The sequence below is a fragment of the Lethenteron reissneri genome, unplaced genomic scaffold (genome assembly GCF_015708825.2).
Source record: "Lethenteron reissneri isolate LAM-NWPU_2019-01 unplaced genomic scaffold, ASM1570882v1 scaffold_1640, whole genome shotgun sequence".
NCBI lineage: Eukaryota > Metazoa > Chordata > Hyperoartia > Petromyzontiformes > Petromyzontidae > Lethenteron > Lethenteron reissneri.
Window position 1 is genome coordinate 1,295,252 of NW_026891378.1, and position 14,497 is coordinate 1,309,748.

At 49.3% G+C, this 14,497-nt stretch overlaps 1 protein-coding gene across 1 annotated transcript; it reads left to right on the plus strand.

Annotated features, from left to right (window-relative positions):
* The first annotated feature begins 8,742 nt into the window (after positions 1 to 8,742).
* On the plus strand, positions 8,743 to 12,443 carry LOC133339145 (CD59 glycoprotein-like). Its single transcript, XM_061547268.1, has 3 exons — positions 8,743 to 8,896; positions 9,267 to 9,395; positions 12,088 to 12,443. The coding sequence occupies exons 1-3, from the start codon at positions 8,842 to 8,844 to the stop codon at positions 12,300 to 12,302; spliced, it is 399 nt and encodes a 132-aa protein (XP_061403252.1). The 5' UTR covers positions 8,743 to 8,841; the 3' UTR covers positions 12,303 to 12,443.
* Positions 12,444 to 14,497: the final 2,054 nt, after the last annotated feature.

Consider the following 14,497-nt stretch of genomic DNA (forward strand, 5'->3'; position numbering starts at 1 on the left):
CCTCCTCTGTCTGTGAACCTCATTAAACAGGACCCTGTGGGATGGGCTGGTAGGAACGAACAATTGAATGGCTATAATAAAATGAAATGGCAAATAAGCATAACCCGTAAAAACAAAGTTTTTCACTCAATCCTTTATATGCGTGGCGGCTCAAGTCGTCTCGTCCTCTGGCTTCAGATGGCTGCCACCTGTGGGTCAGGTGATTGCAGTATTAAACAATTGGTAATTAAATATTTAATTTGTTTTCCCTAAACTAAAATTTTGGAAAAAAAAATTTCACGAACATTAATTGTCTCGCACAACGAGTCTGTGTGCAAAATGTCAGCTCGATTGGATCACGGGAAGTGGGTTAAAAAACGACCGAAAGGTTTGCACGGTCGCAAGCAAGCGAACTTAATATAAAGGATTTAAAAATGGCTGCCAATAAGTGGATGGCCCGTGGCCCCGCCCCAACCCCGCGTAGCCCTGCCCCATCTCAGTGTACCCGCCCCTTACCGCCGTAACCCCGCCCCAACCCTGCGTAGCCCCGCCCTCCACCTCGTGGCCACGCCCCCTGCCGCCGTTGCCCCGCCCGTAGCCCCGCCCCTTGCCGCTGTAGCCCCGCCCAATACACCCCTAGCGGGGGAGAGATTCCCAGGCCTGGCTCTAGGCTTGGAGACCTGCCGACGAGGTGGGGGGTAGGGAGTTGTTTTTAATGTAAAAGCTTTAAATGTAAATGTTTCTATTTAAAAACATCAGGGAATGTAACATTGTTAAACATTAACTCCCTTTCACACACGCGGGGGAACTATACGAAGGGAGAGTTTGAGGCCTAGTTCTAGGCTTCAGGCCTAGCTGTAGGCTTTAGGCTGCCGTGAGTTAATTGTTAATTTAAATGTTTTAAATATTAATGTTAAAGCTTTAAATGTAAATGTTTCTATTTAAAAACATGAGGGAATGTAACATTGTTAAACATTAACTCCCTTTCACACACGCGGGGGTACGATACGAAGGGAGAGTTTGAGGCCTAGTTCTAGGCTTTAGGCCTAGCTGTAGGCTTTAGGCCGCTGTGAGTTAAATTTTAATTTCAAAGTTTTAATTAAAAGCTATCTCAGGGAATTATAAGGGAATGTTACACTTGTTTAGCCAGGAAAGCGTCACTGAGTCTAAAAGGTTTTTGTAGGGTCATGCCAAGTGTTTGCAGTAGAGGGCGATGCTGCTACATAGACGGATGGACAGACGGACGGAAGGACGATATAATCTATTGTAGGCTGGTCCACTTCGTTCCTACCAGTAAAAATTCATACACGCCACGCCCATCTCATGCATATTCATGAGGAGCTGGCACACTCATCTCGTTCAGCTAACAGCACTTGCCCCTACAGCCCTGCTAGAGGCTACCTTGGGGAGCTTTGTGAGTGGTGTGTGTAGTACATAGACACTGCTGCTGCTACTCGCTAACAGTACTTGCCCCTACAGCCCTGCTGGAGGCTACCTGGGGGAGCTTTATCTGTGTGTGTGTGGTGTATGTAGTACATAGACACTGCTGCTGCTACTTGCTAGCTAACAGCACTTGCCCCTACAGCCCTGCTAGAGGCTACCTGGGGGAGCTTTGTGAGTGGTGTGTGTAGTACATAGACACTGCTGCTGCTGCTACACGCTAGCTAACAGCACTTGCCCCTACAGCCCTGCTAGAGGCTACCTGGGATAGCTTTGTCTGTGTGTGGTGTGTGTAGTACATATCCAGTTTAACACGTAGCAGGCTTTCGCGACCAATATTATTCATAATAAAGTTTTTGGGTTTAGATCGCGTTATTTATAAATGTGTCGCAATCCTCCACCACCCGACACGGCCAATCAGCAAAAAAGTGTCACGTTGACAAAAGACAAATAGTTCACTGCTTTAGCCCCATACCGGTGTGTTGAAGCCACAACATTTACAATTTGAGTTGTACGACGTTTCGCTGGTAATTGCATCCAGCATCATCGGGCAATTCGTCAGAATGGTGAGGCTCTGCTGTCTCCCGTTCTTATATAGAGCAGCAGCAGCAGCAGGGTGACATCATCATTGACTCATTAACTCATCAGGTGCAAAGATTTGAGGGGGGAGTGATTGTAATTATATACTAGATTAGTAATCAGGCTATTGTTACGATGCGAGTTGTAGATTAGTAATCATTTGGAATGTGTTTTATTGTGATTATGCTACATTAGTAATCAGTTAGTGGTTGTTTCCCTTATAAGGAATTGTAATGTATCTTATTTATGTGTAGTACATAGACTGCTGCAACTCGCTAGCTAACAGCACTTGCCCATACAGCCCTGCTAGAGGCTACCTGGGGGAGCTTTGTCTGTGTGTGGTGTGTGTAGTACATAGACACTGCTGCTGCTACTCGCTAGCTAACAGCACTTGCCCCTACAGCCCTGCTAGAGGCTACCTGGGGGAGCTTTGTCTGTGTGTGGTGTGTGTCGTACATAGACACTGCTGCTGCTACTCGCTAGCTAACAGCACTTGCCCCTACAGCCCTGCTAGAGGCTACCTGGGGGAGCTTTGTCTGTGTGTGGTGTGTGTAGTACATAGACACTGCTGCTGTAACTCGCTAGCTAACAGCACTTGCCCCTACAGCCCTGCTAGAGGCTACCTGGGGGAGCTTTGTCTGTGTGTGCTGTGTGTAGTACATAGACACTGCTGCTGCTACTCGCTAGCTAACAGCAATTGCCCCTACAGCCCTGCTAGAGGCTACCTGGGGGAGCTTTGTCTGTGTGTGGTGTGTGTAGTACATAGACACTGCTGCTGCTACTCGCTAGCTAACAGCACTTGCGCCTACAGCCCTGCTAGAGGCTACCTGGGGGAGCTTTGTCTGTGTGTGGTGTGTGTAGTACATAGACACTGCTGCTGCTACTCGCTAGCTAACAGCACTTGCCCCTACAGCCCTGCTAGAGGCTACCTGGGGGAGCTTTGTCTGTGTGTGGTGTGTGTAGTACATAGACACTGCTGCTGCTACTCGCTAGCTAACAGCACTTGCCCCTCTAGCCCTGCTAGAGGCTACCTGGGGGAGCTTTGTCTGTGTGTGGTGTTTGTAGTACATAGACACTGCTGCTGCTACTCGCTAGCTAACAGCACTTGCCCCTACAGCCCTGCTAGAGGCTACCTGGGGGAGCTTTGTCTGCGTGTGGTGTGTGTAGTACATAGACACTGCTGCTGCTACTCGCTAGCTAACAGCACTTGCCCCTCTAGCCCTGCTAGAGGCTACCTGGGGGAGCTTTGTCTGTGTGTGGTGTTTGTAGTACATAGACACTGCTGCTGCTACTCGCTAGCTAACAGCACTTGCCCCTACAGCCCTGCTAGAGGCTACCTGGGGGAGCTTTGTCTGCGTGTGGTGTGTGTAGTACATAGACACTGCTGCTGCTACTCGCTAGCTAACAGCACTTGCCCCTACAGCCCTGCTAGAGGCTACCTGGGGGAGCTTTGTCTGTGTATAGACTGCTGCTACTCGCTAGCTAACAGCACTTGCCCCTACAGCCCTGCTAGAGGCTACCTGGGGGAGCTTTGTCTGTGTGTGGTGTGTGTAGTACATAGTACATAACTCTGATAATGTATGCACTGTCCTTGAAGTTGATTGGTCCACACCCGAGACAGCTTTCCTTAGAGCCTAGTCTCACTTGGTGAGACTATTGTTGTTTGCATTATGACTGCAGCTATTGTGGTCAATGCAAACATGACTCCTTGTAAAAAAAGGTGTCAGTTTTGTTGCCAGATAAAAGGGTAAAAAACCAATTATCAAGTTCAGTTTTTGTTATGGGTCTCGATCAGTATGGGTCTCTGTACGTATCTATGGGTCTCTGTACGTATCTGTGGGTCTATGTGGGTTTCTGTGGGTCTATGTGGGTTTCTATGGGGCTATGTGGGCTCTATGGTTCTACATGAGTCTCTGAATCTCTGTGGATTTCTATCGATCTCTATGAGTATATGGGTATCTATGGGTCTCTGTAGATCTCTCTGAGTCTGAAAAAATTTGCGTTTGAAAGTATTTGGATTTTTCCCCTCCACATTTAGAATCAACATGACCACGCCTTTCGAGTATTTGGCTGCTATAAATTTCCACATGATGATGATGATATCATCCACATCGTTGATCTATTATCATTTGTGAAAGTCAGAACACTTCTGATAAAGAGCTACGACATAGCTCAGTGGGGCCTTAACACCTGGTAAAATAAATAAAACAAATGTTTATAGTTTGTAAAGTCTTGGTTCAGAGTGGATTGCTTGTCGTTGAAAGTGGCTGCTTGCGTTGCCATGGAAAGGTCATCCGCCATGTACACAAACACATTTTCGAGGTCCTGGTTTGGTGAAGAATACAGGGAAACAAACGCATTGCCTTTCACCAGCACTTCAATAGCGTCCACTTCCTCGTCAAGGCGTGAAGTCACACGCAATGCCTCCTTTTCGACCACCCCTCAGAGACGATCACCCCTCCCTGTGCCTGTGTTGCCCGCTCTGTGTATCTTGGTGATATCTGTCTGCTTATATGTGTGTCTATATATTTTTTCTGGTTAGATTTTATGTCGCTATTTCATTATACCCGATGATGATTGCTTGTGTTGCAATCGAAACGTCGTAGTATGCTATTATTTAATTTATTATTTTTTCTTTATACACGTGACTTTACCGAACGAACGAAAGAATAATTACTGCAGTCACGAAAGCTCCAAAGTTAAGACGGATACTCTTAGTTTTTTCGGTAAAGTCACGAAAAAAAACCTAAGAGTATGAATCCTTGCAGTCACGAAAGCTTCAAATCTAGGATCTTGAACGGAGTTTGAAAAGGGAACTCACAAACAAACGCCGTCTCCATGTTGGGAAAGTCCCAAACCCAAAAAGTCACTGGGGTTTGACTTATCACGAAACTCCTCATGGTCCAACCCTTAAACCAAATCGAGTGCACAAACCAGGAATGCAGCAGGGGAAGCATCGGCAGAAGATGCCGATACCTGATTATGCACAAATGTAAAATAAAAAAATTAAACACTGGTTAGTTCAGCGTGACTGTGGTCATCCAGAGCAAACCGGACGTATGTGTGAACGTTGGACTTCTTTCGCACCATACATAGTCAACCGTGCTAATATGTGGGTCCCTTTAGGTCTTTATGGGTGTCTGTGGGTCTCTGTGTGTGTATGTGTGTGTGCGTTAAACTTCTGTTGCACCGTACGTAGCCAACCGCGCTCATCTGTGGGTCTCTCTGTGTCTCTATGAATCTCTGTGTATGTATATATGTGTATGCTAACTTATTTTGCACCGTTTGTAGCCAACCGTGATAATCTGTGGGTCTATGTATGGCTCTATGGGTGTCAGTGGGTCTCTGTGTATGTCTGTGTGTGTGTATGTTGAATATCTTTTTCACCGTACGTAGCCAACCGCGCCAATCTTTGGGTTTCTGCAGGTGTCTATGGGTGTCTGTGAGTCTCTGTGTATGTGTGTATGTGTATGTTGAACTTCTTTTGCACCGTACTAATTGGAGGTGCGGTGGAAGGACAACAAATTGCACCTTTGGAATCAACGTCACGCATTTATGGAGTGTTTTGCTGCCGTCATATATTTCCACGCGATGACGACGATGACATCGGCTACTTCTTTGAGTTGCTGTGATTTGTCATTGCCAGGGTCGCTTCTGAAGAAAAGCTAAGTAGCTCAGTGGGGTCTAACACCTGGTAAAATACAAAATATATTGTTCAGTTTCAATATGGGTCTTGATCCGCATGGTCTCTGTGGGTCTCTGTGGGTTTCTGTGGGTCTCGATGTGTTTATGTGGCGTTATGTGGGTTTCTGTGGGTTTCTGTGTGATTCTGTGGGTCAATGTGGGTCTCTGTAGGTCTCCATGGGTTTCCGTGGGTCTTTGTGGGTTGCTGTGGTCTATGTGAGTTTTTTGGGTATCTGTGGGTCTCTGTGGGTTTCCGTGGGTCTCTGCGAGGTTCTGTAGGTCTCTGTGGGTTTCTGTGGGTCTCTGCGGGTTCCTAAGGATCTTTGTGTGTTTATTTGGGTCGCAGAGTAAACAAAGTCCCTCCAACGAGTCAAGGTGATGGTTCAGGGTGGAGGGGGGGGGACCAGCTACACCGGTGACGAATATCTGAACCGGTAGGTCCCCAGGGCCTTCTCCAACGAGGCCGATTCAGGCCTCAAATGAGTAACGTGTTGGATTGGTGGTGGTGTGCAGTAGCAACGATCGCCACTGGCGGTGAGAGAGACAAAGGCGGCCGTGCTGGCGTGGTGCTGGCCACACAACCCCTTTAAGTGCCTGGGTCCAAAAGGGGACCTTGCGTGTGACTTCAAGTCACGGCGAAGGAGGGGACGCTACTGAGGCGCTGGCAAATGACTAGGCGATTGTTTCCCTGCATTGTTTACCAAACCAGAGGCACGCAAATTTGCTTGTGTACACGTGGCGGATGACCTTGCCATGGCAACGCGAGCAGCCACTTTCAACGACAATGAATCCACTCTCAACCAAGACTTTACAAACTCTAAAAATGTATCTATTAATGTAGATATTTATTTATTTATTTTACCAGGTGTTAAGGCCCCACTGACCTATGTAGTAGCTAAATGTTTTTTTACCCTTCTATCTGGCAACAAAACTGACACCGTTTTACAAGGAGTCATGTTTGCATAGACCGCAATACCTGCATTCATAATACAAACAAAAAACATAACTCTGATAATGTATGCACTGTCCTTGAAGTTGATTGGTGCACACCCGAGACAGCTTTCCTTAGAGCCTAGTCTCACATCGTGTTGGACCAGATGACGCCAAAAGGCGCACGGTCTATGCAAACATGACTCCTTGTAAAAAGGTGTCAGTTTTGTTGCCAGATAGAAGGGTAAAAAACCAATTATCATATTTTTACTGGCAAATAAGGTTCCCATAGAGTGGACGTTATTGAGGCGCTGTGAATGGCAAGGCGATTGTTTTTCTGCATTGTTTACCAAACCATTGCCATGCCAATTTGTGTACACATGGCGAATAACCTGGTTCAAGTTCAAGTTCAGGTATTAGGTATAGAGCCCTGTGAGCCACTCGGCTCTTGAATCGGGTGCAACGGCAACAAACAAAGAACAAAAACATGAACAAGAAAACATCTTAAAGTGAATATGTGACTAAGTGCAAACAGAAAATCCAAGAAAAGACAGCAAATTATTGCAGAAAAAATCACCGTACACCAACGTTGTGTGCAAATATCCCAGTGGGATGCAAGTCAAACAACCAACAACAACCACAAGACAACTTAGATTAAGGCCATCAGTCTAACTCTGTACTACAACAAACAAACATGGCTAAACCAATACACTTTTCAAAATCACCAAAATAAAGCCATGAAAGCAATGAAACAGTGATCATAGGAACTGTGACGGAATTTTCACAATAAATGGTATGCAGGAGGTCGTGGATTTGATCCAGCACCCTGACGATTCCTGCTGTATATTTGTAGTCCGTGTTTCTCTCTCCATGGAGATGTTATGGGTGTCTGTGTGGTGAGTCTATGGGTGTCTGTGTGGTGAGTCTATGGGTGTCTGTGTGGTGAGTCTATGGGCCTCTGTGTGGTGAGTCTATGGGTCTCTGTGTGGTGAGTCTATGGGTGTCTGTGTGGTGAGTCTATGGGTGTCTGTGTGGTGAGTCTATGGGTGTCTGTGTGGTGAGTCTATGGGTGTCTGTGTGGTGAGTCTATGGGTGTCTGTGTGGTGAGTCTATGGGTGTCTGTGTGGTGAGTCTATGGGTGTCTGTGTGGTGAGTCTATGGGTGTCTGTGTGGTGAGTCTATGGGTGTCTGTGTGGTGAGTCTATGGGTGTCTGTGTGGTGAGTCTATGGGTCTCTGTGTGGTGAGTCTATGGGCCTCTGTGTGGTGAGTCTATGGGTCTCTGTGTGGTGAGTCTATGGGTCTCTGTGTGGTGAGTCTATGGGCCTCTGTGTGGTGAGTCTATGGGCCTCTGTGTGGTGAGTCTATGGGTCTCTGTGTGGTGAGTCTATGGGTCTCTGTGTGGTGAGTCTATGGGCCTCTGTGTGGTGAGTCTATGGGTCTGTGTGTGGTGAGTCTATGGGTCTCTGTGTGGTGAGTCTCTGAGTGGTGAGTCTATGGGTCTGTGTGTGTGTAGCGGTTGAGCAATAGTTAGCGCTACGCTGCGCTACGAACCATGGGGTCCCGAATTGGATTCCCGCTCACGGCCAACACACGCGACAATTATCTAAACCGGTACTGGGCCTCCCTTAGGTCGACTCAGCCTCAAATGAGGACGAGTAGCGATGTGTAAAGATCGCCACTGGGGAGACAAAGGCGGTCGGGTGTGGTGTTGGCCACCCACCCCCTCGTGTGCCGTGCCGGCCTTCATAGGTGCTCGCTAACAGCACTTGCCCTTACAGTCTGTTAAGGCTACACGGGGGATCTTTATCTTCATATTTTATATGATTGCAGTGGGGAGAGACAAAGGCGGCCGTGAGCGCGTGGTGCTGGCCACCCACCGCACCCACAGCACCCACAACACCCACCCTACCCACCCACCCCACCTACCCTACCCATCACACCCCAATTCGTGTGCCAGCCACATTTGCTTACATTGAACAACGAGCTAGGATAAATATATATTTACAAACCACCCCCAACTGCTTATACGCAAATATGTTTGTAGGAGTGTCTACCCCGATCCCAATAGTCTCTGGGGCTTATAAAGTCTCCCAGTTCACCACGCAGACTCAGTCACCGCTCCAGGGATATCTCTCTGTCTCTCTCTGACTCTGTAACTCTGTCTGTCTCAACTCGCCGACTTCCCATCCCAAAGCGCGATATCAACGCCAGGCTCCACGACTCGAACCATGACTTGCTACCTGCTGGGTCTGCTCCTCGTGGCGATGATGTTCGTGAGCGGAGGTGAGACAACTTCGCTGCTAAAGAAGTGTTTGTTGTTGCAAGAACACCAAAGCAACGCCGATACTGCGATGTATATAGAGATTTCGCTTTAAAGCTGCTTTCGTGACTGCAGCAGGGATTCATCTTCTTGGTTCTTTCGGTAAAGTCATCACGTAGAATGGAAATAATAAAATAATAAAAATAAAACATAATAAAATAATTCTCACGACGTTTCGGCCACAACGCAAGCAGCCGTCCTCAGGTGAAGAACAGGTCTGTCGAGAAGACAGCGTCTGACAGACCTGTTTGCCGTGATGATGATAATGATCGTCTGCCGTGATGATGATGATGATCGGTGTTGTTCTTTTGTCTTGATTTTGCGGATATACAGGGCAAAGCCTCAAATGCTTCGAGTGCAGCCCGACCATCAACAAAACGGCGTGCAACGAGCGCGGCCCCATCACGTGTTTCGACGCCTCGCTCGACACCTGCGGGACAATTCTCCTCTACAAGGGCTCCTGTAAGTGCGTCGCTTGTTCTCGCAAAGATGGGGATGGTGGTGGGCCCCTTGCGTTCAGCAGTGACTCCCAGGCTCATGATGCACTCGCAAGACACGCATCTGTCCTCACTTTGTGATGAGTCTATGGGTCTATGTGTGTGATGAGTCTATGAGGTCTCTGTGTGTGATGAGTCTATGGGTCTCTGTGTGATGAGTCTATGGGGTTTCTGTGTGGTGAGTCTATGGGGTCTCAGTGTGGTGATGAGTTTATGGGGTCTCTGTGTGGTGAGTCTATGTGGTCTCTGTGTGTGATGAGTCTATGAGGTCCTAGTGTGGTGATGAGTCTATGGGGTCTCTGTGTGGTGAGTCTATGGGGTCTCTGTGAGTGATGAGTCTATGGGGTCTCTGTGTGGTGAGTCTATGGGTCTCTGTGTGATGAGTCTATGGGGTCTCTGTGTGTGATGAGTCTATGGGGTCTCTGTGTGTGATGAGTCTATGGGGTCTCTGTGTGTGATGAGTCTCTGGATCTCTGTGTGGCGAGTCTATGAGTCTCTGTGAGTGATGAGTCTATGGGGTATATGTGTGATGAGTCTATGGGGTCTCTGTGTGTGATGAGTCTATGGGTCTCTGTGTGATGAGTCTATGGGGTCTCTGTGTGTGATGAGTCTATGGGGTCTCTGTGTGGTGAGTCTATGGGGTCTCTGTGAGTGATGAGTCTATGGGGTCTCTGTGTGGTGAGTCTATGGGTCTCTGTGTGATGAGTCTATGGGGTCTCTGTGTGTGATGAGTCTATGGGGTCTCTGTGTGTGATGAGTCTATGGGGTCTCTGTGTGTGATGAGTCTCTGGATCTCTGTGTGGCGAGTCTATGAGTCTCTGTGAGTGATGAGTCTATGGGGTATATGTGTGATGAGTCTATGGGGTCTCTGTGTGTGATGAGTCTATGGGTCTCTGTGTGATGAGTCTATGGGGTCTCTGTGTGTGATGAGTCTATGGGTCTCTGTGTGATGAGTCTATGGGGTCTCTGTGTGATGAGTCTATGGGTCTCTGTGTGATGAGTCTATGGGTCTCTGTGTGATGAGTCTATGGGGTCTCTGTGTGTGATGAGTCTATGGGTCTCTGTGTAATGAGTCTATGGGGTCTCTGTGTGGTGAGTCTATGGGGTCTCAGTGTGGTGATGAGTTTATGGGGTCTCTGTGTGGTGAGTCTATGTGGTCTCTGTGTGTGATGAGTCTATGAGGTCCTAGTGTGGTGATGAGTCTATGGGGTCTCTGTGTGGTGAGTCTATGGGGTCTCTGTGAGTGATGAGTCTATGGGGTCTCTGTGTGGTGAGTCTCTGGATCTCTGTGTGGCGAGTCTATGAGTCTCTGTGAGTGATGAGTCTATGGGGTATATGTGTGGGGGGTCTATGGGTCTCTGTGTGGTGATGAGTCTATGGGATCTCTGTGTGTGATGAGTCTATGGGATTTCTGTGTGGGGAGTCTATGGATCTCTGTGTGGGGAGTCTATGGATCTCTGTGTGGTGAGTCTAAGGGTCTCTGTGTGAGATGAGTCTATGGGACTATGTGTGTGTTGAGACTTTGGGTCTCTGTTTGTAAACAGTCTATGGGGTTGCTGTGTGCAGAGTCTATGGGTCTTTATGCGGTGATGAATCTATGGGGTTTCTGTGTGGTGAGTCTGTGGGTTCTCTGTGTGTGAGTCTATGGGTCTCTGTATGTGATGAGTCTATGGGGTCTCTGTGTCTGATGAGTCTATGGGTTTATTTACGTGATGAGTTCATGGGTTTCTGCATCCCAATTGGTGACTCTTCCCCAATGTGTTGATATTTCTTTGGGGTCCTCCGATGTTCCCCCCTCCACACGTTCGGAGTATTCTGCAGCCGCTTTACATTTTCACGCGATGAACAAGACCCTGCGGGGTGGGCTGGTAGGAATAATACTAATACCGGTACAGGGATATCGACCGGGTATAGAGGAGTTAAAAAGAAAATGATTTGTGCATGGGGGGTGAGCGATGACGTCCACACCCCCCTCCCCACTGACTCGCGCGCCCACAGAGCAAGGATTGCAACAGGCGATGTCATTGGCTGCGCCGAATGCGACTGCCATCTTGTTTAGTTCATTTAGTTCACCGATCGCAGGGGGAGCGGGCGGCCATCTTGTCGGACAGACGGACAGTCGGACGGACACATTAATCTATTGGTGGTCTGGTCCACTTCGTTCCTACCAGTATAATGGTGACGATATCAGCCACCGTTTGTGGTAGCGGCTTTTTGACTGGCTGTCGAACAAAGGTGGCCACTGCATCATCGCACGGAGCTTTCGGATGCGCTGCGAGAGATTTACACTTTTAAAACATCATCTCAATTGACATCCTCATTTCTTAAAACTGCTTTTTGTGTTTTAGTTTGTTTCCCTTCCCCGCGCACCTGCAATTAGCGCGGTGGGCTACGTATGGTGCGAAAGAAGTTCAACAAACACACACAAACATATACAGACACCTACACACAAAGATAAAGACCTACAGAGACCCACAGATTGCCACGGATGGCCACGTACAGCACAAAAGAAGTTCAACATACACGTACAGGTCACTGCATGACAGCTCAGCGGGGCTTACACCTGGTAAAATAACAATTACAAATATATTTGTAAGTGTTTTTAATGAAAAATGCTTTACTTACAATGAGACCCGCGTGCCTTCTCTTCCGCCCAGCCTACGTCCTCCTCAAGCAATGCCTCCCCAAGACCTTTTGCGACACCGTCAAAGTTTTCGACGGCACCTACAGCGGAGTCACGCTGACCACCACGTGCTGCCAGAGTGACGGTTGCAACGTCAACGCCGCCCCTCGACCTCTGGGCGCAGCTCACGTGACCCTGGCCCTGCTGGGCGTGGCCTCCAGCGTCGTGGTCAGCAGGGCTCTGGTGTAGGTCGTGACGTCACAGCCGCACCCCCCCCACCCACGACTCATCACACAGAGACCCATAGACTCACCACGCAGAGACCCATAGACTCACCACGCAGAGACCCACAGACTCACCGCGCAGAGATAGACTCACTACACAGAGACCCATAGACTAACCACGCAGAGATAGACTCACTACACAGAAACCATAGACTCATCACGCAGAGACCCATGTACTTATCACACAGGACCCCATAGACTCATCACACAGAGTCCCATAGACTCACCACACATACACCCATAGACTCACCACACAGATACACGTAGACTCATCACACAAAAACCCATAGACTCACCACACAGAGACGCATTGACTCACCACACAGAGTCTCGTAGAGTCACCACACAGGGACCCATAGACTCATCACACAGAGACTCATAAACTCACCACACAGAGACCTGTAGACTCATCACACAGAAACCCATAGACTCAACACACAGAGACCCATAGACTCATCACACAGAGACACGTAGACTCATCACACAAAAACCCATAGACTCACCACACAGACTCATCACACAGAGACCCATTGACTCATCACACAGAGACGCATTGACTCACCACACAGAGTCTCGTAGAGTCACCACACAGGGACCCATAGACTCATCACACAGAGACTCATAAACTCACCACACAGAGACCTGTAGACTCATCACACAGAAACCCATAGACTCAACACACAGAGACCCATAGACTCATCACACAGAGACACGTAGACTCATCACACAGAAACCCATAGACTCACCACACAGACTCCTCACACAGAGACCCATTGACTCATCACACAGAGACGCATTGATTCACCACACAGAGTCTCGTAGAGTCACCACACAGGGACCCATAGACTCAACACACAGAGACCCATAGACTTATCACACAGAGACACGTAGACTCATCACACAAAAACCCATAGACTCAACACACAGAGACCCATAGACTTATCACACAGAGACACGTAGACTCATCACACAGAAACCCATAGACTCACCACACAGACCCAGGCTGATATTTTGTTCCGAGAAGTGAGTTGGCGTGAACTCTTATGGGAAGAGACGTAATCTAATATAAAACCGTGTGACGTGGGTTGGGCCCCCCACGTGATGTGGGTTGGGCCCCCCACGTGGTGCGGTGTGGGCCCCCCATTGCGGTGCGGGGGCGAGGCGGTGCGCGAGAACGCTCTGCTGAGCGCCAGCGAGCGCGTGCGCTACCGCCGCCCCGGGGCCATTGGCCCTGGCAAACCCGCCGGCGTCACCCCCCGTGACGAAGTCAACACCGGGTCCCGATGCCACCACCCGGCCCAGACGCCACCCGCAGCGATGGCTCCGGCTCAGCTGCTGGAAGTCCGTCCTGAGCTGCCGTGGTTCAGGCCCGGCGGTTTGCGTCGCTGACCCTGGTGGCGCCGCGGTGCCCACCACCCGGCCAAGCGGTCGCGCCCACCCCGTGAGCTGTTTACCGGCCTGCAGGATGCGGGCGACCCACATCGATGTGGCCTCGTCCGGCGTCACCACCGGCGTGACAACGCCGGCGCGGCGAAGCAAAGGCGACGAGGTGCTCGACCACGAGGTTCTTGCTTGCCTTGTCGGCAGGGCGAGGGAAGGCTTTCCTTGCCAACACCAGCAGCGCCACCCCTGTAGGCTAGAGTTTGACTCTCTAGCCTCCCACTGGCGGTCCTGAAACCCTCTGAAGGCGCCCTCGGCAAGTGAGTAAATTTCCCCAAAAGCCTCGGAGGCTGCCTGTAGAGTGGTCATGCCGTGCGTGGGAAGGGAGGTTAAAGATGCGCACATCATCATCCAGAACGGATGGCAGCTCTCGTAGCACCTCTTCGTCCGACCATCGTGTTTGGCCGCACGTTCGATAAAACCTGCGTCTGGCTACGCGCTGTTTTTCTTAGATTGCGAGCGGTTAACCTCAAATTGAAACCTCAGTTGCAGACGTCCGTTCGGTATTGTGGGCACACAGTCAGCAAGGCAGGTATTGCGACAGACCCCGATGAAACTGCATGCCTGTGCAGATGGCTAACCCTCAAGTCGGCGGGAGAGGTGCGTAGCTTTATCGGATTTGCATCCTACTACCGCCGCTTTGTCCCCCGGTTCGCCACCGTTGCCGAACCCCTCCACGCCATGACGGCGAAGTGCCAAACATTTCGATGGCGAGCAAAG

What these genes read in the sequence shown, in the direction of transcription:
- LOC133339145 (XM_061547268.1), top strand. Translation starts at nt 8,842, where the DNA reads ATGACTTGCTACCTGCTGGGTCTGCTCCTCGTGGCGATGATGTTCGTG. An exon ending in GATGATGTTCGTGAGCGGAG is followed by an intron (nt 8,897 to 9,266) that starts GTGAGACAACTT and finishes GCGGATATACAG; the next exon opens with GGCAAAGCCTCAAATGCTTC. An exon ending in TCTCCTCTACAAGGGCTCCT is followed by an intron (nt 9,396 to 12,087) that starts GTAAGTGCGTCG and finishes TCTTCCGCCCAG; the next exon opens with CCTACGTCCTCCTCAAGCAA.